At 40.0% G+C, this 24503-nt stretch overlaps 1 protein-coding gene across 1 annotated transcript in view; it reads left to right on the forward strand.

Moving 5' to 3' along the window:
- LOC122817125 (purine nucleoside phosphorylase-like) overlaps positions 1-19197 on the forward strand; it is a 167909-nt gene extending 148712 nt beyond the window's left edge. Inside the window, exon 6 of the mRNA XM_044090311.1 lies at positions 18759-19197. Within this exon, the coding sequence (XP_043946246.1) occupies positions 18759-18985 (227 nt within the window). The 3' untranslated portion in view covers positions 18986-19197. The remainder of the gene's footprint in view (positions 1-18758) is intronic.
- The last annotated feature ends 5306 nt before the right edge of the window (positions 19198-24503 follow it).

The raw sequence follows: 24503 nt of genomic DNA on the forward strand, positions 1-24503 counted from the left end.
TTTTTTTTCTGAAATTGGTACACCTTGTTTGCTGTAGCATAGACTAAATTCAGACCTGGTGAATCTAGCTTTGTTTGTATAACTTGAGCACTAATCCAGACCATCTTTTTTTGGAGAAGGTTCCCCTGCACCCTAGTGGCAGGAGTGTGCAGTTAGAACTTGTCTGATCGAAGACTGCTGGAATGGAGCTCAGGTTTTAAGCTTTTTATTGATTAATCGGTTCATTTTTTTAAATCAGTTTGCTCATTTGCTGCTGTTATATTAAAAAAAATAAATAAAAAATAATACTCTTTATGCATCTCCGCTTAGCTAGGGTTAAGCTATTCCTGGCACCATAAAGTCTGCTCTTCAAATTTTCCCTTAGAACTAGCCAGTTTTTTAGTTTTAACCCTCAAATCTGTTTCTTTGAGCTCAGCACTTGTCAGAACTCATTGTAAGTACTAAATAAACTACAAATTACTACAGCACTCAACTTTCCTCACTTGTCTAGAGGACAACAGTTTTTAGTACTTAATAAATAAGCACCTATCCAGGAATGTCTCAGGGTCAGCTCCCGGTGTTTTCTCCTGTCGACCTGATTAATCTGGGCATCTTGGGGCAATGCAGCAATTACCTTATGTACACAGACAACCCTCACCTCCTACAACCAAACACTACAACCTGTGAGAGATGCACTTATGTAGCCAAACTGGAAGCAAAGCTCTCTTCACCCAAGACTGGACTAGACAGTCAAGAGGAGAAGGTAAGCACTTGCACCACACCACACTCATCACATAGTCCCTCAAAACCTGCACCACCAAAACACACACATATAAACACAAAACATACCTACATTCACAGAGGCTCTCAATAAAAATCTGCTCAAGCAACAGAGACCTCCAAAGCAGAAATGCAAGCAACCTCCACCCCCCCAACACAAACCAAATGACACATAGCCCACAAACTCAGTGTGCCACTCAACCACAACCCATAAGACATAACAACATACCCAACACTCTGGTCATAGGTGACTCTATAGTCAGGCACACTGATGTCCCACTCACCAGGCTAAACAAGGAGAAAGTTACTGTCAGCTGCCTGTCAGGTGCCAAGATCCACCACATAATGGATGCACTCAGGTCATGCCACAACAAGTACAAATATGACTCTGTCATTGTCCATGTTGGTGTGAATGACCTGAGATGTACTTACCTGGACTACATGAAGAAAGACATGGAGGAGCTCTCTGATCTTGTAGCCCAGGCAGGTATGACCCTAGCCTTGAGTAGCATCCTGCCATCACCCAGAATTATACCACAGTACAAGGACAAAATGATTGACTTCAACAATTGGCTAAGCTTCTGGTGTCATTCTAAGTGGATCCAGTATCTGTCTATCTGGGATGACATGATCAACAGACCAAGATGCTTTGCCAGAGATGGCCTGCACCTGTCACCCTTGGGATTCCGGATACTGGCTAAGGCTCTTGCCACCCCTATAGTGCCTTTTTTAGACAAGGTTCAAATGACAAATTGACCACCATAAGAGGTATAAGCAAGCAAAACCTGAGGGTAATGCTACTCAATGCTAGAAGTCTAAACCTCAAAATGCATTCACTCAAGGCACTCCTTATAATGGAGAACATCGACATCTGTGCAGTGACAGGCACCTGGTTCACGGCTCCAGACAGCACCACTGCATTACCAGGCTATAATTCATACCACACCTTTTGGCCACCTAAACTGGACCAAAACACTAAAGGAGGAGACGTGTTCATATTCATTAAGGATATCCACACCTCCAGGCTAGTTGCTCAGCATAATGCAACGGGATTATCCAAGTGCAACTATCTCTGGGCAAGACCACAATCCAAACTGTAACTTGCTACAGATCCCCCACCATGTCCCAAGATTCCCACTCCTCATTTCTTGATATGCTGGAAAATATTAGAGTACAACCCAACACCCTAATAATGGGTGATTTCAACTACCCCACCATTAACTGGGTAAACTACTCATGTACCAACTATTTTGCTCAACATTTTCTGGAATTCATAAATTTCAATGCTTGGATCAACATTTCAACACCCCCACCAGGGGCAGCAATATCCTAGACCTGGTCATTACCAACATGGGTGTTCGGTGTTCCACACCAGAGGTCAATTCCTCATTGATCGGATCCGACCACAAGCTAATCACCTTAGACATCCACATCCCGCCCCCACCTCCCATTAGGGAAACCACCATAACAAATTTCTCCAACGCCAACTTCATACTTCTTAAGACAGAAGTGGCAAACTTCACGACACCCATGCAGACGGACGATAGAGGTACTACTGCTGAATCCTACACAAATGCACTTTATAAGCACTTACACAACTGCATGGATCATGCTATCCCAAACAGAACCAAGATGCTATCCTCCAAAAAAGGAAGCCAATCTGGTGGCCCCTGCCATAAACAAACTCTACAACAGAAGAAAGAAACTGTTGCAAAAAAGAGTAAAATCCCATGATTGGAGGAACTCCCTGGTCAGCCTCAGTAAGAATCTGAGATCCCTCATAAAATCCTCCAAAGCTAGTTATAAAAACAAAATCACCAATTATTCTAAAGACAACCACAAAGCATTCTAAAGCTATGTCAAGAATCTCAATGGCAACACTCAGATCTGCTCTGAGTTACAGCACAATGGCACTAAATATACAGAACCAACTGATATTGCCAACATCCTGGCAGATAGGTTCAGTGCTAACTTTTCCCCCCTCTTACCCCCTAAAGGGCCCGTCTCTATACCGGAAGAATGCAAAGTTCCTGTAATCATGGCTGTACAGGTAAAAACCACAATCTCCAAAGCCAAGAACACAGCATCCATGGGACCTGACAACATCCCAGGCTGCATTCTACATGAACTACAGAATGAACTGGCACCCTACCTAAGTACCATGTTCAATCATAGCCTCACCTCAGGCTTTGTGCCCACTAAATGGCACACAGTGATGGTTATCCCACTCCACAAAGGGGGAGCCAACACGGACCCCAGGAACTACCGCCCTATCAGCCTAATGAGCCTGGTCTGCAAGGCCATGGAATGTATCATCATGGAATTTATAAACAAAGACATTGGTAATCTCCCAACTCTGGACCCCACCCAGTTTGAGTTTGTAATAGGCAGATCATGTCTCCTAAACCTGATAGACTTCTTTGAAGCAGTCACCAAAGCCGTAGATGAGGGTAAGGTGGTTCACACATCCTATCTAGATCTCGCCAAAGCTTTTGATACTGTCCCCCACTCTAGAATTAGAGATAAACTCATTAAATTAGGCATAAATCCCTATGTCACAAGATGGGTTGCCAACTGGCTCACTAACAGAACCTACACTGTGAAAGTAGCAGACTCCAAATCCAACTTCACACCAGTGACAAGTGGAGTACCACAGGGTTCAGTCCTGGGTCCTCTCCTGTTTGTTATCTACTTTTCTGAAGTACAGGCTAACACAGAAGGTCTTTGGCTAATGAAGTTTGCAGATGACTGCAAACTAGGAGCCATAATCAAAACTCCTAATGATGTGGACATCCTACAAAAGGGCCTCACTGAGACAGATGCCTGGTGTCAAAGCCATGGCCTCAAGTTCAATGCCAAAAAGTGCACGGTTATCCCCTTTGGTAAAAACTCTGTACCCATGAGCTACCACATAGGTGGTAGTCTGCTTAACACTGAAAGTGTGATAAGAGACCTTGGGACACAGGTAGACAGTAGTCTCTCCTTTGATAATCACATCGCCACAGTAGTCAGGAAATCCTTCTACATGGCACACCTCATCACAAAAGGTTTCTCTTCCAGGAAAAAAGAGGTCATTGTTCCCCTCTGCTCATCACTTATTAGACCCATTATAGAGTACAATGCCCCTTTTGGTATGTACCTCACAAGACATCTATGGAAATTCCACAGGAATACCTCACAAAGAGAATTACTGGCTTCAAACAGATGCCCTATGCAGACCGTCTCAAAAAACTCCAGCTTTACTCCGTCGCATATTGCCTACTCAGAGGCAATCTCTGCCTAACATATAAAGCTATGTCAAACCCAGAGCTGTTGGACATGCTCCACTTAAAGAAAACCCAATCCCTCCAAGCTACACACTCTAGGAACCCAAACCTTGTCACCACAATAAACTGAACATACTGAAGGGATAGATTCCTGTCCCAGAGACTTCCCATACTCTGGAACAAACTACCTATCTATATCAAACAAAGCTCCTCATTAGCACTCTTCAAGAAAAATCTTGATGATTGGATGGGAAATAGGAAATTTGCCCCAGGGATCACCTCTGTGTCTCTGCTCGACAGGGGCACAGGAGAATAATTTTCTTGGGTGGTGAAAGCCAGGGTACCTTTTTGGATAGGCTTATATAGGCCCTAGGGCCAATAGCCTAGTACATACCTATGAACCTATACAAATGGGATTCTGTGGTCATTTGGGCAACCTGGTACAACTACAAGGAAATGCCTGCATGCAACGTGTAAACATTGTTTTCAAAAAGTCACATTAAGAAAAACAGACGCAGTAAAAAACCCTCTTAAAATGGTTTTAGTAAACTGATCATTAGTCATATCAGAGTAAAACTAGCATCTTAAAGCAAGGGCACCAGGAAGGTGTTTATCAGAAACAGAGAACAGTGATTATATTAAATTAAAAGTAGAAATCTAATCCTCAGTAGTAACTAGTGTGGCAGCTGCATATAACTCAATTATCCTCTAAGAACACTATAGCCAACAACTCCATGTTAAATTATGTGGGCTACTTTGTAAAGAATTTAAACAACTGACTTAGAAAACAGTCAGTTAACTATCTAAATTTAAAGTATTTATTTAAATTTAACTGAGTTATAGCCTGTGATATAAAACAATGTGGTCCAGGCTCAGTCCATGTTTAATATGCAAAATGGTATTGAACATGTCAAAGTACATTACATAAATTTATTGCAAACTTTGGGATTAGACAAAGAAAGAAAAAGGAATTAATTGAATTAAAATTTTGATTTTGTAAAACATACAATAAGAGTTTGAAAATATTTATCTGGATAAATAAGTAGTGTGTGTATATATTATCATCACATTTGTGTCCAGTACATGTCTTTAAAGCATACTGTTGACATCAGTCCAGCATGTTGTTTTTCAAATAAAACCATAGGTAGAAAACTGTTAGCAAACTGTGGAATATAATCCTTTCCACTAAAGATACAAAAATACCTCCAGAAAACTTAAATGATACAGTTTCACCCTTGTTACCACTAAATGTGTTCAAATTTGAGAGTTTATACTTTATTTACAAAAATCATGGAAATACTTTTTTGTTCATCTTTTAACCTGTTAACGTCCCATGGGTGAGCCTTTTCAGGAGTAATTGAGAAGCACTGTTTGGTTAAATGACTTGCCTGGGTCACAAATTTGGCAAAATGAAACTTAAGGACTCAAACCCTGGACTTAGAAGACAAAAGTTCATTGGCATCTCAGATTCTTAATCGTGTATGTTAAACTGCAAATACAAATACCAACCTACATGAGACTTGAACCCACAGTCCTTGAGTTAGTGAGATAGTGCTTTATATTTTAAACCATTATGACTTCTTTCAGGTCAACAATACAATAAATATTTAGGATATATTTGTGGATGATAAATTAAGCTTTGATTAGTTGTACTACAACCTAGTATCACCGTGGATGGTAAATTAAGTTTTGATCAGTTCTACTACTATAAGACTAATAAACCTTACTTGTAGGCATCTATATCACATTATCGCAAGTTGATTTAATCGAATCACTAATACTCAGCACCAAAATGTCGTTCTAATAAAAACACGAAAGCTTACTTAGTTAAAACAATAGTCATCGAAAAGTTATAGTTGTCCCGTTTAAAGTGCTGGTGTATTCTACGTCACATCCGGTATTCCTGCATTTTAATACCAAAGGACTTGTACATTAAGTATATATAGATAAAATGTATGTTGAAGTGGAAATAATAAAATAATAAATATTACTACCTAGTGTGCTAATGGAAAACATAAATCATCATATATTATGAAACTAAACAAATAGTTTTGTACGTTACACCGTATAGGCATTCTAGCCATGGCTGAAACTTCACAATCTGCTCCAGGCGTAATAGGTACAAAATATGGTACACTTACATCACAAAAGCACAAACGAATGTTACATGTAGATGGCTATGTGTATAATCTAGAAAGAACTGTGAAGACTAAGAACTATTGGTGTTGTAGGTTAAAGTTAGTGTCAAAATGTAAAGGCAGAGCTATAAGTGCTACTGTAGTAGATGGGGAAGAGTTATTAAAGTCGGTTCCGCACCATCATGCACCTGATCCAAAAGAAGCAAAGCGATACATAGCATGCCATCAGTTGAAAGAAACCGCACAGCTATGTAGGAGCACACCCTCTTTAGTTGTTGATGATATTATTGCCAGTACGTCTACAGAAAGTACTGTACATCTACCTTCACGTAGGTCTATGCTCCAACAGGTTAACAGAGTTAGACGTAAGAAGATGTTGACATATCCTCTAGTCCAAACAAGTTTAAGTACAGTGGATACCAGTACATATTGTTTGAAGGAAGGCAAATTCATACAACATTGTACGGTAGACATTCACAGTAACATACATGTATTGGTGTTCGCTACTCAAGAAAATCTGCTGGATTTATGTAACAGTATCATTTGGTACATGGATGGGATCTTACCAAAGCTCGATTGTGTAGGCAGTTATACACAATACATGGTTTTGTATCACGTGGTGAGACCAGGAAGTGTTTACCTCTGGTTTACTGTCTAATGACTAAAAAGTCATATAAAGCATATAACTATCTCTGGGAGTATTTACATTGGTGAGTTCTTTTGATATGCAGTTATCTGTTAAGTTTATCCTAACAGATTTTGAAATGGCATGTATTAAAAGCATAAAACGTAACTTTACTGATGTTACCCACAAAGGTTGTTTATTTCACTTTGCCCAGGCTATATGGCATAAAGTGCAGAGTTTAAGACTAGCTTCTCTTTACGGACAATCCTGTTCCTTTCAGTTGTCAGTTAAAAGGTTAGTTGCGTTAGCCTTTCTAGAGGTAAATGGCGTAGTCAGTGCATTTCAAATTTTAAGTAAAACTTTTCCAATTGAAGGGAAAGAATTGCGAACGTATTTCGGTGAAGTCTATGTGTTAGGGCAACCAAGAAAGGTAGAAACTACAGCTACGTCAGTTTCATGATTCTCACCAATATTTCCCATTGAGTTTTGGAATGTTTCTGCATTGAATGCTTTGTTGTTGCCAAGGACACAAAACTACGTTGAGAGTCGGCACAGACAAATTCGTTGTCTGTTAGGTAAACGTACGTGTGATATATAGGCTGTACTCAACGTTTTAGTATGTGAGCAGAATAGAGTTAACGAAATAAGATTGCAACTCATGGCAGGTTCAGCTACGTCACCTAAGAAGCGTAAGACGCTGGAGAAACAGTACAGAATGCAATCAGTGATAAGTAAAGGTCTGAATACATTTGTGAAGAGTTCCTGACAGCTGTAGCTATGCTTTTGAAGGTGTAGGATAGTTTACTTTCTACATCAACGTACCATTAGTTTTGCACAATACAAATTAAATAAGTATTATTTCTGTTTCATGATGTTTTGCAAACACTTTTGTACAGGAAATCCTTGTACATTCACGATATGTGATTTATATTTGATTATTTCAACTTTATTACACAATTCACATTATATATCTACAATCACAAGTTTCTTTGCAGTACAACGTACTGTTCACATTCACGGAAGCAGTGATTGCGAAGTGGCCAACTATACATTTTCGATATTTTGTGTTTTGACAAATTTAACTTTCATTTTTTATTAGAACGACATTTTGGTGCCGACTATTAGTGATTCGATTAAATCATCTTACGATAACGTGATATAGATGCACTTGTAGTATATCTCATATCTAAAGCTATAATTAGTAGACCTCCATAAGTCAGTGTACCCACCCCACCCCCATACTTCACTGATCAGGAGTAAAATAGAACATAATTCTGAAACCTAAAACAATAATGTCTCATGCAGCATGCAAAAGCTAGGAATATGTTGGTTAAAATATAGTTTTTTGAAACCATGAGCTACTCGGTCTACAGGAACCATCACAGTTTCCTGTATCCTACTTATTTCCTAGGAGAAACCTCAGATATAAAGTCATGTCTAGCAAAATTCTATTTGAAAATGTATGCCTAGAATGTACAGCAGGCAGAGGTAATACAAGATTTAGTAACCTACATTACCCAGCACTTTCCAAAACTCTGGAATTTCTGTTTGCAATAAAGTTAAATAACTCAGTAACACTTTGAAATGTGTGTGACTGGAAATTCTTTTATACAAGGCCACTACAGTCTAGCATTATAAAGGACAAAAGGTTGAAAATATTACACCTAAGACTATAAAGCTATGATTAACTCTTCTATCAGATGCCAGGCTCAAGTATCTTGACAATGAGTGCATACATTTTATAACTATTCCTGCACTCAACCTATCAGGTAATTACGTGCAAAGTAAATATCAGAATTTGGTCAATGCGCAGTTCCTGCCTGTTGATGTTAGATCATTTGTCAGTTGCATTATCACTAACAACTTACACATTTAACTACCTTGTGGAAGACATCATAAATATCTTTTGCTTAAATTTCATTCTGAAAAATGATCTATTTATTTAACAGAACCAGCTTCCAGGCCTAATAAAACAAGGCATGAGCTATTTGTTTTGGATTTTGGGTTAAATTGGGTTTGCTTTGCATGCAGAAATAAGTACAAAATGTCCAAAAATATCTCTAATGAATTGTGTTGTCAGTCTTTCACCAGACCTAATACTAAAGTCTCTGGATTATTTTGCTACGTATGTATTGACTTTTGCTGACCTTGTTACTTCCACTAAAACTCAGGCTTGTTGTCAGATCAGACTCACTGTAGTATTGATACAGATAAAGGGACATTTGACTAGAGCGCAGGGAAATCCCCTACTTTTTTATCTTTAGCAATCAACTAACCTAGTACAAACCCTAGCAGATGGGACCTCTTTACATTGTAGCCAGAACACTGCACATTACCAGCACGTTGCTTGATATCATTCAGTGTCAGTACTGGAATGTGAAAACAAATAGTCAGTATAGAAGATCCCATTAGTTTTTGAAACTGCTCCACTAAAATTTTGTCTAAAATAATCAGAATTGTGTAAAATTAGGGCATAGCAGAATAAACTCTCAAATTGTTTAATGTAATTTTTCTTAACTGATTTTTGAACCTTTTGCATATGTACTAAACTTGAAGATTTTCTCTGTGGGTCTGTGCTGAAAAGGGACAAGTTATGCCTGGATGGATAATCCCAGTAAACAACTGCTAATAAGTAAATAAATAAGGTTTTACTGTTTCAGCCTCACTGCACTTGCTTCACAAATCTGGTTCCCAGTGGCCGAGATGTTTTCTTTGCAAAGTCTGCACTTTCTTCCCTTGCCAATGTGGCATTTTTTGGGTGTTCTAACTAAAAATCTCAATTATACCAACGCAGGTGCCGCTGATTGGCCAGCGTGCCGTCGCTGTAATCAAATTATACTAATGGAAAAGGTCCGTCGCCGGACTTTTTCCATTAGTATAACTCATTTTTACTGCGCGCTATGTTAAATGGGTTTAAAATAAGCAGCGATCTCCGTTGCTTATTTTTTAAACCCATTTAACAGCGAGAAAAAAGCAAAAGAGAAAGCAAGATTCCGTTGCTTTTCAATGTCTCGCTATGTTAAATGAGTTTAACATAGCGAGACAGCTAAAAATAAGCAACGGACATCTCCATTGCTTATTTAACTAAAAACTGTCTGTTAATATTAATTTAACATACAGAGCGAGACAAAAAAGCAACGGAGATCTTGCTTTCTCCTGCTTTTGCTCACAGCAACTTGATGTACCGCGCAGGCGCCGCAGTACATCAGAACTGCCGCGGATGCCAGACATCTGCGGAAGGGCAGTAAACAGGCATTATACTATGCCATTATTTAAGAAAAGTAATAGTTTCTTTTCTTAAATAATGTCATGCAATATAATACTGGTAATGGTGGGTAATTTACTTACTCCAGCTTTGGTTTTTGGCTCTCGCCGGACCAAACCCACACCAAACCGTGGTGCGTTTAGAAATACCCCACACCCTGTGGGGTTATTGCTATAATAAATAATAGAAGTCAACTGTCAGTCCTCCAAACTCTCCATAGATTTGTGTATCTAGAGTATGTGTGTACTATAACATGCACTTTTTTTTAAGCTTGACTTTTCAACCTTACATCCACTGAGTCTTAGGACTAGCATAAGTAGCATGGAATTAACTTGGCTGTGGTTTGTTTGAAGCAGCAACCTCATAATTTTTTAACTTTCAGGGCTGTTATACTGATTTTCCTGTTTAATGTTTACAGCATAGACATGGAGCTCCAAGGTACTCTGTGTGCGCAATATCTTTTCAGAAGCCAATTTAATTTTCAGGGAGGCAGTATTTGAATAAGTATAGTAAAGTCAAACAGCAAGTATTACATTTAGTATTCTTTATTACTGGCATGTTATCTAGTTATTGTAATTGGGAAGGATTCCAGGGGCATCTTGGGCAGCAATCTCTTCAATGATCTCTTCAGAATTGTTTTCATAACTATTAGTTTTTTAGAATATATTCAGAAATGATCTCGGGTTAGTCATTCATATGAAGGATTACTTTCAGGTGCTATAGCTATATGTGTCAAACTCTTGAGCATCAGGGTTTATTATCTTTTACATTTTAAATTGCAATGCTTCACTACACTATTTTTATTTTAAGTTTCACTGTGTGTGGAACAAAAGGTAGCTTTGGTGCCTGACAGCTTTTCATTCTTTCACTGGTTTTCTGGAAGGGCTGCCTTTGGTGTGGAGTCTGCATATCTTGGCTAAGTTCATAGGTTCATACTAGGCTATCTGCCCTAGGGCATTTATAAGCCTAGCCAGAGTGTGTTTGGCTTTCGCCACCCATTTTAAATTTATTTTGCTATGCCCTTTTTAGAGGTTAGTATACTGTGCCTCTGTCTAACAGTGACACAGAAGTGATACCCGGGGTAAACCTACGATCTCCCATCCACTCATCAAGATTCCTCTTGAAGAGAGTCAATGAGGGACTCTGCCTAACCTGGACTGGGATTTTATTCCAGAGTGAAGGGACCCTCTGGGTTATGAATCTGTCCCTCCAGCATGTCCTATTTATTTCAGTGCTGAGGTTCAAGTCTCGAGCGTAGCTCGATGGGATTTGGATTTTCTGAGGTGCAGCATGTCCATTAATTCCGGGTTGGACATGGCTTTATACGTCAGGCACAGATTGCCTCTGAACAGGCGGTATGCCACTGAGTAGAGCTGGAGTTTCTTTAACCGGCAGCATATGGCATCTGTTTGAGCCCTTTGATCCTCTTGGTGAGGTACTTTTGGGGTCTTTCCAGTTGCTGCAGGTGTCTGGTAAGGTACATCCCAAAAGGGGCATTGTACTCAATTATGGGCCTGATGAGGGATGAGTAAAGAGGCACGATGACCTCCCCTGATCTAGATGTGAATCCCTTCATGATTAGGTGGTCTATATAAAATGTTTTTCTAACCACTTTGGCCACGTGGTTTTCAAATGAGAGATTGCTATCAACTTGGGTCCCCAGGTCCCTAATTACTTCTTCTGTACTTAATGGATTACCACCTATGTGGTAATTTGTGGGCACTTTGTTTTTGCCAAAGGGGATGACTATACACTTTTGGCATTTAGCTTGAGGCCATGGCTCTGGCACCAGTTGTCTGTTTCTATGAGGCCCTTTTGGAGGATGCTTGTGTCAGCTGGAGAGTCGATTATGGCACCCAGTTTGCAGTCATCTGCGAACTTGGTCAGCCACAGTCCTTCCGTGTTGGCCTGTACCTCCGAGAAATATATACCGAACAAGAGAGGTCCCAGGACTGAGCCTTGTGGGACACCACTTGTAACTGGTTTGGAGTCTGACATGGCTCCAGCAATTCTAACCATGTGGGTTCTGTCCTTGAGCCAGTTTGCAATCCATCTAGTGACATAGGGGTTTATATTTAAGCTGGTGAGCTTATCTATAATGCCCGAGTGGGGTATTGTATCGAAGGCTTTTGTGAGGTCCAGGTAGGCTGTGTGGACCACCTTCCCCTCGTCAATCGCCTTGGTGACTGTTTCAAAGAAATCAACCAGGTTTAAAAGGCAGGATCTGCCCTTAACAAAGCTGAACTGGGTAGGATCCAGTGTCTGTAGGTCCCCAATATCTTTATTTATGAGGTCCATGATGATCCTTTCCATAGCTTTGCAGACCAAGCTAGTCAGGCTTATGGGGCGATAGTTTCCAGGATCCGTTGAGGCACCACCTTTATGGAGAGGGACCACTGTTGCTGTACGCCACTCTTTGGGCACATATCCTGTAGTAAGGCTGAGATTGAACAGTAGTTTTATGTTTGGGTTTAGCACTTCTTGGAGTTCATGTAGGTTGCAGCCCGGGACACCGTCTGGTCCCATTGATGCTGTGTTTTTTTGCTTTGGAGAGGGCGGCTCTTACCTGAGCATCTGAGATGTCAGGGGGGCAGCACTCTGCTGGGATAGATATTTGTCCTTTTGGTGGGGAGGGGGGGGGAGTTTGCACTCAACCTGTCAGCTAGGATGTTGGCAATGTCTGTGGGTTCAGTGTATATTTTGTCATTTTGGACAAATTCTGAGCATATCTGGGAATTACCACCCAGGTTCCTAACATAACTAAAGAAAGCCTTGTGATTATTCTTAGTGTCCTTTGCAATTTTTCTCTCGAAGCTGGCCTTAGACAATTTTATGAGTGCCCGTAGTTTTTTGCTAATTCTGATCAGTGATGCCTTCCCTTTTTGGGATTTTGCTCTATCATTTAGTAGCTTCCTCAGTTTGTTTATGGCTGGGGTCCACCAGACAGGACGTCTGCCTTTGGAGGATTGGGTCTTGGTTTTATTTGGGATCTCATGATCCATGCATTCCTGAAGGTGTTCATAGAATGCATTTATAAAGGATTCTGCGGTCTGGGCCATATTTTCCACAGGCCCGGGGGCTTTGAAGAATTCCACCTCGGTTTTGAGGAGTGTGAAATTTGCTTTAGAGAAGTTTTTCACTGTGTTTTTTTGGGCAGGGGGGGTCGGAATGTGAATATCCAGTGAGATTAGTTTATGGTATGATCTTACCAGTGAGGGATACACTTCTGGTCTGGAGCATAGAGTCCCCATGTTGGTGATGATCAGGTCCAGTATGTTTTCCCCTCTTGTGGGAGTGGTAACAAGTTGTTCCATAGCATTTGAGTTTATACATTCTAGGAACCTTTGGGCTAGGGTGTTGGAGCTAGAGTAATGCTCCCAGTCTATGTTTGGGTAGTTGTAGTCGCCCAATATAATGGTGTTTGGAGAGACCTTCATATTTCCCAGTGTTCTCAGGAAGGCCGAGTGGGGTTCCTGGGTTTGGGAGGGTGGTCTGTAGCAGGCTATAAACTGGAAGGCAGTTTTACCCACTGTTAGTTGCACATGGATAGTTTCTGATGCTTCGTGCTTTGCCACCAACCTGGAGGTGTGGGTATCTTTGATGAATATTGATACTCCCCCTCCTTTTGTGGTTCGGTCCAAGTTTTGGGGCCGAAAAGCATGGTATGAGGTATAACCTGGTAGTGCTGGGGTGCTCTCAGGAGCCCTGAACCAGGCTTCTCTTGCTGCACAGATATCGATGTTCTCCATGCTAAGGAGAGTTTCGAGTGCGTGCATCTTGAGGTTTAGACTTCTGGCATTGAGTAGCATTACTCTTAGTTTCTTATCCTTTGTGATACCTATGGAGGTGGGTTTGTCTTTTGAGCCTTGCCTAAAAAAGGCACTATTGGGGTAGCAAGAGCCTTTGCCAATATTCAAAAGCCCAGGGGTGACAGGTGCAAGCCGTCCCTAGCGAAGCATCGTGGCTTGTCGAGCATGTCATCCCAGGCTGACAGGCATTGGATCCCCTTTGAATGACACCAATACTTAAGCCAATTGTTGAAATTGATCATCTTGTCTTCATATTGTGGCATCATTCTTGGTGAGGGTAAGATGCTACTCAAGGTCAGGGTCATACCGGCCTGGGCTACATGCTCAGAGAGCTCCTTTATGTCTCTTTTCATGTAGTCCAGGGAGGTACGTCTCAGGTCATTCACATCAGCATGGACAATGACTGAGTCATATTTGTACTTGCCTTGGAGTGACCTGAGTGCTTGTGTTATGTGGCGGATCCTAACACCCGACAGGCTGCTCACCATGACCCTCTCCTTGTTCAGCCTGGTGAGCGGGACGTCAGTGTGCCTGACGATAGAGTCACCTATTACAAGTGTATCAGGTGTGTTGTTTAGTCTTAAGGGCTGTGACTGTTCGGTACACTGGCTTTGTGAGATATGTGTTGCACGTGTTTTGTTTTGGGGTAGCGGTTGCTTGGGTGTCAGCTTTGGAGGTCTCTGCAGCTTAGGCAGATCTTTATTTAGAGCCTCCAAGTATGTTTTTGTGTGATTATGTGTTTGGTTTGCTGTCGTGGTAGGTCTATGTGAGACTGGAATTGTAGTGAGTGTGGTTTCCTTCTCCTCTTGACTGGTTATGCCAGTACTGAGTTGAGAGAGCTTAGCGTCCAGTTTGGCTATATGGTTGCATCTCTCACATGTGTTGGAATTTGTTGTGAGGAGGAGAGGGTTGTCTGTGTACATGAGACAGTTGTAACATTGCCTCAAGATTTCCAGATTCACCAGCTGGACTGGAGAGGAGATTGACAAATGACCTTTGGACATGCTAGAATAATATTGGGAATTCCTTAATAATTGAAAACAAGGGCCAGTGGGGAGTGAGTGTGTAGTGCTTTTAATTTTTAGTGCCGACTTATATAATTGCTTTAGTGAGCAAGTGCCAGGTAACTTAAGTGCAATGTGTTACAGGTAACTTAAATGCAAAAACAACAAACAGTAACTTTCTTTCAAGTGAAACAAGGAAATAAGTACAGTAAGCAATGCAGATATCACTAGTGATCCACAGAAGCGCTGAGAAGCTGCATATTAGGTGGAATTAGCATTCCAGGGAAATAACAAGCAAACAAACAACAAGCATATAAACAAAGCTAGATTCAGCAGGCCTGGATCTAGTCTATGCTACAGCAAACAAGGTGTACCAATTTCAGTAAGATACAGTTCAAATATTCAGGCACTATAAACCTTTAACCAGAAATTCCCAGCTCAGAAGGGCAGAGTCCAGCCTCTTCTCCCACAAGAGTGCAGACCACGGACCTTCTTAATGTAAAATAACTGGCCTGAAGCCCAAGTGCTTAAACCAGAACTAATACACTTTAAGAATAACAGACACTGGGCTCTCAATCAGCAGTTCCCAACTTAGAAGGATGAAAGCTACCTGTCCTGCCACCACAGTGTATGCCACAAACCTTCCTAATGTAAAACAACTGGTCTGAAGCCCAAGTGCTTAATCCAAAAGACTTAGAATGATAGCTACACTTTAATCAAGTTACTACCAAGCAGTAATAAATACAATTGAATACTTTAGAGAATGCCTGGATTAGTGCTCAAGTTACACAAACAAAGCTAGATCCAGCAGGCCCGAATCCAGTCTATGCCACAGCAAACAAGGCGCACCAACTTCAGTAAGAAGCAGTTCAGATATGCATGCACTATAAGCCTTTAACCAGAAATTCCCAGCTCAGAAGGGCAGAGTCCAGCATCTCCTCCCACAAGAGTGCAGACCACGAACCCTCTTAATGTAAAATAACTGGCCTGAAAGCCCAAGTGCTTAAACCAGAATTAATACACTTTTAGAATAACAGACACTGAGCCCTCAATCAGCAGTTCCCAACCTAGAAGGATGTAAGCTACCTGTTCTGCCACTACAGTGCAGACCACAAACCCTCTCAGTGCAAAACAACTGGTCCGAAGCCCAAGTGTTTAAACCAAAAGGCTTAGAATGAGTTACACCAAGCAGTAATAAATACAATTGAGTACTTTTAAGATGATGCAAAAGTAAAATAAAGTAGGTAGAAACACAAGTACAGTAAAAGCAGATGTAATTTTTTTTTTTCTGAACAAGTGCTGAGATCAAAGAAACAGATTTGAGCGCTGAAACTAGAAAACTGGCTAGTTATAAGAATAAAAACTAAGCTAGAAGGCTTCCCTCCAACACAGAAGGGCTTGGGGGCTCAGAAGCCTACAAATAGTCTATACCACTTAACAGGAAAGGCAGGAAACAAGCTTAAATTATTTTTTTTCTGTTTCCCAGATGCTCTCTTTGTACACAGTAGGAGTGTCAACACTTTACAGCAGCTTAAGATGGAGAAGCTTTTCTAAACAAATGACAAAACTTCAAACTTAGTCTGTACCAACTGACAACTTATGAGTATCAATTGTTCTCTTCTTCAATCCATACATCTGATTTTGGCCAAGAACAAATAATGTTAGATGAAGTATTAGGCCCTTAACTACTATCCTTGAGAACACTAGCCAAAAAATTCTGGCAAACATCCAACACATCAAAATTCAGCCAACTAAGATGAACACACAAGTTGTATATGAAGTCAGTCTGTGAGTAGAGGCTTAGTAATTAGCACTAGGATATCAAGATGTCATCAACATTTGAAAACAGTCTAAACTTAGGAAGGATCAGGGAGCTTAAAGCCATTGAAAATTATCATGGCCAGGTTCTTGGAGGAATTTGTGAGCCATCTTTCCCAGATTAAATACTGTTTGGGTCCTTTCCTTAAGGACACTGCAAGCCAGAAAGCTTGCTATGCTAATGGAACCATTACTATCTGGTCCTGGATAAGAACAAAGCTATTAATTTCTCTGTTTAAAGAAATAAGTCATGATGTACCAAAGGCTAAGAAAGAGGAGTATGCCATGGAACACTAGAGAGGTTACTCCTGTTTTAGGGTCTTGATACCATGGAACACTACAGAGGTTACTCCTGTTCTAGAGTCTTATACAAATGACTAGATTAGTTAGTGTAAAACCAAATGCACTTAAGGCTTTTAAGACTGTGGTAATCTAGCCATGTAATCTTTGAAATAACCTCAGGAAAGTTAAAGTGTCAAAAATGAAGCTAAAAATGTCTGGTGACTGCATTTATTCTTCCATTCAAAATAACACACAGACTTGCCATCTGCATAATTATGTCTACAGGTCAGAATTTTTTCATATTTTTCTGAATCATAGTACTTAGACAGTTTTGATAGGTGTAAAGTTTATATGACGTGCTAAGAGTTTATTTACTGAAAATGGAATTAAAGGATGTTCTGGTATGGTAAGGTATGGAATATAATGTGTTCTTTTGGCTGAAATGGAATCAGAGAATGAACAAATTTTTACTCTGTGCTTTACCAAGAGACATGATTTCTCTCTCTCTAACAACTTTTGTTTTTGAAAATGGTGATGTCCACATGTTAGCCTGCAAAACATAACAGTTTACAGTTGTCTTCCATGGCTCTCTTTTGGAAGCTTCAGCTCTCTAAATTTGTAAAGAATGAGAAAAGAATGAGAAAAGAGGCCTCCCTTACTCTTTACTGCATTTTTGACAGTGCATCCATCAGTCTGCTGCTACTAAAGTGAAGTCCACGTTATACTTCACAAAAATGGAAACCTTCTTCAACATTTATCACAATAAAATGTGAAACCTCATTCAGTTGGGCACTTCTTTCTAGCCTTGTTATGATGTAGTTTGAATGGTTTGCCTCGATTACTTCTGGTCATGGGGGTGTACCTTTTTGAATGTTTCCATTTGAATTTGGAAGAGGAGGAGACTGACTGGCTCCCTCTCGGGAGTGCTGGATTTGACAGTGGGACTTCTGCCTCCGAATAATAGATTGATACAACCAGAACAGTAAATTATGTGATTTTTACACATTTCCTGCATTGTTGCAGAGGTAGTGACTTATTCCCTTCAATGTATTAATTTATTAATCTCTGTATTTTCTGACTTTCTCCATTTTTTTTCATTTTCAAGAATTGTAATCAGTCCTTGAACACTCAACAGACACTCAAACCAATTAAGTCCAAAAGGATTACAGAAATGCTTATGTAATGGTGTCTCACAACATTGTTCTGATGTATGCACTCCTTTTTTTACAATGGGGATTTAATAAGATGTCAGCATTTGTATTTCTATTTTTTTCTCTCTACTGTTTTGTTTTCAAACTGAACTTTGAATTACATTGTTTCATGAAACTGGGTTACATCCTTTGAAAGTTAGGGTCAGTTCACAGACTAAATCAAAGTAATAAGGGGATATTGCTATGGATTTTTGAAAAAGAGCAAGGGGTCTTTTTATTCCTTCACACCAGGGAAAACCTCAGTTATATGGCTAGACTGCTACAAACAGGAAGGTATGTGTACATGCATATACACCGAAGAAAAATAAATGTCTGACTTCAAAGAAACAGGTCACTTTTCATAATTCATATTTTTATGGTAAAGACTTGGAAAAATTTTACTAACTTGATAACAGCCTGAATTTGATAATGGCCTGATCTATGAGTTAAAGAACTCTTCAGCTGACAGAAAAATGACACTGCTTATGGTAGTATAACAACAAAGTGATATTAAATGAAATGTAAATGGAGCACTGCACAGAGGTAAATCATTTAATTAAACATGCATCTTACTGGTAACCTTTGACTTTTTCCACCAACAGGGATGAGCACTGCTCCTGAAGTTATAGTCGCAAAGCATTGTGGACTGAAAGTTCTTGGTCTCTCACTCATCACAAATGAAGTTTTGAAGGAGTATGACACCGAAAAAGCAGTGAACCACAATGACGTCTTGAGGATCGGCAGGATGCGAGCACAAACTCTCCAGACCTTCATCAATGAGCTGGTGGCTCAGATAGATGGTACCAGTGCAGAGAATGGAATGGGTTGAATACATCATACAAGTTTAAAACCCCAAATTGAACCTGTTTTGTAGTAATCTCTATCTGCAAGAAAAAATATAACATCAAGTACTTCACTAGACCTCCTTTAACATCACTAACTTTTTTTATGTTTTGAAAGTTGTGTTTCACAAGTATTCAAAGTCATTCAAAGTAATGAGCATTACCATTAAAAGTTACATAGGCACGTTTACTACTTTAATGATTTGCTGTTTGTAGTAAGAATGAATTGTTCAGTCTCACTTCCTTAAATATCAGCACTGCATCAATAGCCACAGGCTACCGACTTAACTGGCTGCAAACATTTTTAAAGTTCTTGAACCAAAAATCATTAGTCTGGATTACAATGCATTTCTGATCAATAGGGAGAAAAAGCCTTCATTCATTCATCATTAAAAGGATCCTCTTTTCTGCAGATTAATACTTTTTCACACAATTTTCCCATAGAATACACATACACACACACACATATATTATCCTAATAGTTTTCTTAAAGGAAATGTGTTCCTCCTCCCATTCATGCTTTCCAACATGGCTGTTTACTAGTATAAAGCTCTTAGCTGGAACTACAATGAAACATCACATCATCCCAAGCCCAGGTGCAGCATAAAGCTCACCACAATGCTACCTTAAAATAAATTATCCATATGATCTCACAATAGTGCTAAATTGTTTCTGTAGAGGATTGTGAACCCATGATGCTATTTCCAAACTCCCATCTTTGTCTCTTAGTTGTATGACCCTGGAAACTACATTACATGTGTGACAAATCATTTCTGCTATACAGTGACATTGACAACAAATATCAGCAGTCTGATTAAATGTGTACATGCACTATGTGTTTCCAAAATGGTACTCAAACAGTGTTTCATGTTAACTTTAATTTATATGCACTTGATGTGCACCATGAATAAGTAACATAGGAAAGTTGTGTACTTGCATAAGACTAGTTTTATAACAGTACACTCATGTTGTCCAAGTGATTGAACTAAGACCAGCAATGTTAGGACTGACTAGCAAACAAACCTTTCCCAGGCAGCAAAGTAACTTATTTCTGTCTTATTATGACATGAGGATCTCCCCACCTCCAGAAATGAAATTATCAGCACTAAAGACAAGTGTAACATGCACAAAATCCTCATGGACACGTGTTAGCAAGGATGAACTTACCTGCCTATTTTCACACCAGTCTGCAAAAGATAGCACTACTTCCGGAATAAGGGTAAAAAAAGGATACAATTCCTTTGTCTTAACCCAAACAGAAAAAGCGTCTGCATTTGTTCTTAAACTTTTCCCATTTTATTTTAAATAACAGGACCTTGACAAACTTTCCTGGAAAGTATGAATTATTAGAAGATACTGAAAGAAGAGAAGCTAAGAGACCAACTTTGGGGTTTGGGTGAGCCTTGTCAATTGGCTGTGTAAACAATATTCTCATGGGTCACAAAAGCAAGAACTTATCCAGAAGGTAACCGTATTGATGTGGGAAATGAAAATGCTGGGGTGAGTATGGAGGTGTGAGAATGGCTCTTCAGTTTTGTCTTCTATGTGAATCTAGTCATAACAGGAAACAAGAAAAATAAAAGTGGAGTCACGGAGTCCATTTTTTGATTGTTGCTTCACTTTTGAGGCTCATGATAAGGGAGAAAAACATGCTGCAAACTGATGTTGGCTGGGGAGAAGGGAGACAGAGGTTGCAGCGATTTCTACATTTCTGAAACTTTCTGAGCTACTGAGGTGATGGACCCTTCATGAGGTAAAAACTGACAATTGTAGAGTTAGACTGCCAGTTAAGTGGGCTTCTAAGGGATATGTCTAGTAGCTAGGAAAGGTTTCTGGACATCATTTATTCCCACAGGGTTTAGGAATCTGATCCTCACTCTTCATTGATATATTATATAGCTGCCATGCTGTGCAACTGACAGCGGCTTGAAATTTCTCTGTTCTGATAAGATCTTGAGGATCAGGAGGGCTACTGCGATTTCCAGTATTTTGATATGATAGGATAGTTAAAACATCCAGACCCTTGAGCTGTCTGTACATAAAAATACACCCTCACCCCAGGGCTGATGTGTCTATGAAAACTGCCACCAAGGAAGGTGTAGGTGAGGTTGCTTAGGAAGAAAATGTTCAGATCCATCACTTATTAGTGACTTATGAAGAGCCACATTCTAAGTCCATTAGACATGAAGGATCCACTGAAGAAATCTCATGAGATAACTGGCATGACGAACCATGGGAATGGCTTCTATCATGAATCCAGCACTTTCAGATATGCATTGTTGTTATCACTAATATGAGAAGAGACAGCATATTAACTTGGAGTGAATTGAGCTCTGCTGCTTATGAAGGTGTGCACCATTTTAGGTTATAGATGGGTGTTTGATCTCAGCATTATACTCAGAATAGAATGTAATGAAAAATTTTTTCACCATCACTAGGTTCTCAATAGATGAGACTTCCAGGAGCCAGGTATCCACTTATGGCAACATCCTGGCTGCTTGCACTTCAGAACTTCAAACACTTCCACTGATCCCTTTGTGGTTTTGATATAATATACACATCCTGGATGTCCAAAGAACATATCAGTGTCTCTTTGCTAGACAGGGAAGGACAGACTACCCCAAGAACACATGAAAGACATCTTAAGAGACACATTTAGTTAGAACTCTGAGATACAGCACTAGTCCTGACTCTTATGGCAATAAAAGACAATGAATGTGAAATCTAGACTTTTTCTGGGCTGGTGAGACCCAATAGCTCTTTTTAGAAGGTTTAGAACCTTTTCTGCTTTCTGCTGATGTAGTGTGTGTGTGTGTGTGGGGGGGGGTACTCATAAGAGACACAATTATCTAAGCCAATAATTACTGTCCTCACCTGCCTGTCGTTTCTGGATTTCCATGCTGAATGATAGAGGAACAGGCAACTTTCAGGCTCAGGGTTACTGCTGATGACTACCCATAGGCCTCAGGGCTGCTGCTGACTACCCATATGCCTCAGGGCTGCTACTGAGCATGCATGGACATCTACAGATCTGGGGTACAACATGATGCTGACCCTCATTATTTACACATACTATGACAGACCCACTTCCCTAATAACTCCTATGATAAGAAATGACACTATCACATACATTCTACACAGTTCTATACAGTTCTACACCTTTCAGTGTTAGGAGTTTTCAGTGTTATGACATAGACCCATGTGCCCCCTGACACCCCTATACTAATCTCATGATCATGCAACTGTGGAGAAAAGAAAAAGCACCAGACACAGGGAATCTGTGAATACAGACATCTACAGATCTGGGGGTACAACAAGATGTTGACCATCACAATTCACAAGTAAAGTGCGAGATTCACTTCCCTAAATGGATTTGACCTCACTGGTTTCAGTTATGAGTTTGCATTGTGTTATGGTAGGCACCCTTATACAGGTCTATGTCATAACACAGAAACTCATGAGCTCAAACCCATATCACTCAAACTCATAGCACTGAAAACATTCTCCACAAGATATATATCCTAAAAACATCTTGTTTCATGAACTGTATCAGTCACTGACTCATTTAACAAGTTTTCTTTAGCAGGGAGACTTCTTGTTCAAAAGTATAAGGCAACCGCAGTTACTGTCCTTTTTTACTCCCTTTATGTTGTTGTCCATCCAACATACCACGCTGTTGATGAGACATTCCAAGGGCACAGCATATCATAATGAGTAGTACCTCTCAGCCTGTTAGTGCAAGAAATCTGTACAAAGCCTGACAACATGGGGGACAAAGGCCCAAAAATAGGGATTTTGTTCTTATAAACTTAGAAAGTTCCTACAGCAACAACGTTTGTGTTAACATACATTTTCTGAATGATTTTAAGTCTAAAACTCAAACGTATGTCATTATTTGGTGAATTCAATCTTCAGATCATCCCAGTGATTTGCCAGAAAACCAGAAATTTTATGAGGAACAGACCAAAAATTATGAGATGAAAATCTGGACAGTTGAGAGGTGTATAATGAGTCATTCATTCTCCATCAGAAATGCCTGTGGTAAGTGATTTACTCAGGCCAGCAATTCCAGTTCTGCTGTGTAAATCCAACTTGACAGCTGTGTTAATTAACAGAGCCAAAAGTCTGTGTTCACCCACTGCTTTCAGTGGAAAAGACCATGTTGTTACAGGTATCAGGGAGTTAAGTAGTGGTGTAGTGGGGTAGTGGTGTGTGTGTGTGTGTGTGTGTGTGTGGCAGCATGTGTGGATGTATGCAGATGTATAAGTGATCTCAACTGAATTTGTATGCGAGTTTGTCTGCCTGGGTCATCACAGCAGGGGGAGGGGTTAATTAGGGGATAGGAAGAGTAGGTGCTCATGTGCATGGGTGAATCCTTAAGTGTGTCAGTCAATGTGATCAGGTGGGGAAATGTTTGCTTTGACTGTGTAAGAGAGAGTTTGTGTGTGAGGGGAAGTTACCATATCTATAAACTGCCCTAGACTAATGGGCATAGCCTGTAATACTGGTTAGGGGAACACTAGACAACAGGGACTGTTAAATATTGTTCTACATCAAAGTATAATAAAGCTGCTTCCTGTGGTCCCTTCATCCAGGACTTGATTCTGCCAGCCTCTATAGTCTGTCTCTGTCTCTGAACACATCACTTAATCAGATATCGATCCTGGGCTAAGTCTGAAAAAGGTCCATGGAGATCAGCGTTCTACTCCAGTTAACAAATGCAAATGAACAAAATTTAATAGAACCATATTTTTGTCAGCCCAAAACATTTTCTGACCAATAAATATGAAGCACTAATGTCTTATATCATTGTCTGACTTTAGGATGGGCAAGGCAGTTATAAGAGTATTAATCATGGATGTTCTGTAACTTCAGGAGTAAATGGGGAGTTAAGGGTAAGTGTCCAGGCAGGTATACATTTGTGGGGGAGATGAGGGGAGAGCTTGTGCCAAAGCAGAACATGGGCCACTCATGGTGATTATTGAAGCAAAGTGCTTATTATCACCTTTTTGCTTAGACACAGTGCACTGGCTGCCTTGATATTTCTACACTCTCATTTAAGGTTTCATTTTGTACTGGTTTAATACTTGACTGCATAACACATTTGCCCTAACCAGCAAATGCTTTGATACAAAAGTTTGTTTTTTTTGCTACACCGTATCGCTGTTTGTGACCAGACTTAGCCAACACCTGATGTTGCTCTGTCTCACCAAAGCTTAAGCTTTATTCCCTTTCCATGATGACAGCACATTTAGTTCCATCACTACCTCTTCTCCCTTAATTTCTCATTCTTTTCTTTTCACTGCAAAGACTCCCATTTGTGTTGATTCCCCTTAACTTAAACTCTAAAATAGTAACCCCACACAAATAAAACTCAACAAACTCAATAATTTTAAACCACTCCTTAAACAATATCTTAACCAGTCCTGGTCCTGCACATGCTCACCAAAAGGTTAAGACTTTGTGTTCATCATACGATTCTTTCCAAATACTCTCCTTGAACAG

The sequence above is a fragment of the Protopterus annectens genome, chromosome 12.part0, assembly GCF_019279795.1.
Source record: "Protopterus annectens isolate FY-2018-M chromosome 12.part0, PAN1.0, whole genome shotgun sequence".
In the NCBI taxonomy this organism is placed as follows: domain Eukaryota; kingdom Metazoa; phylum Chordata; order Ceratodontiformes; family Protopteridae; genus Protopterus; species Protopterus annectens.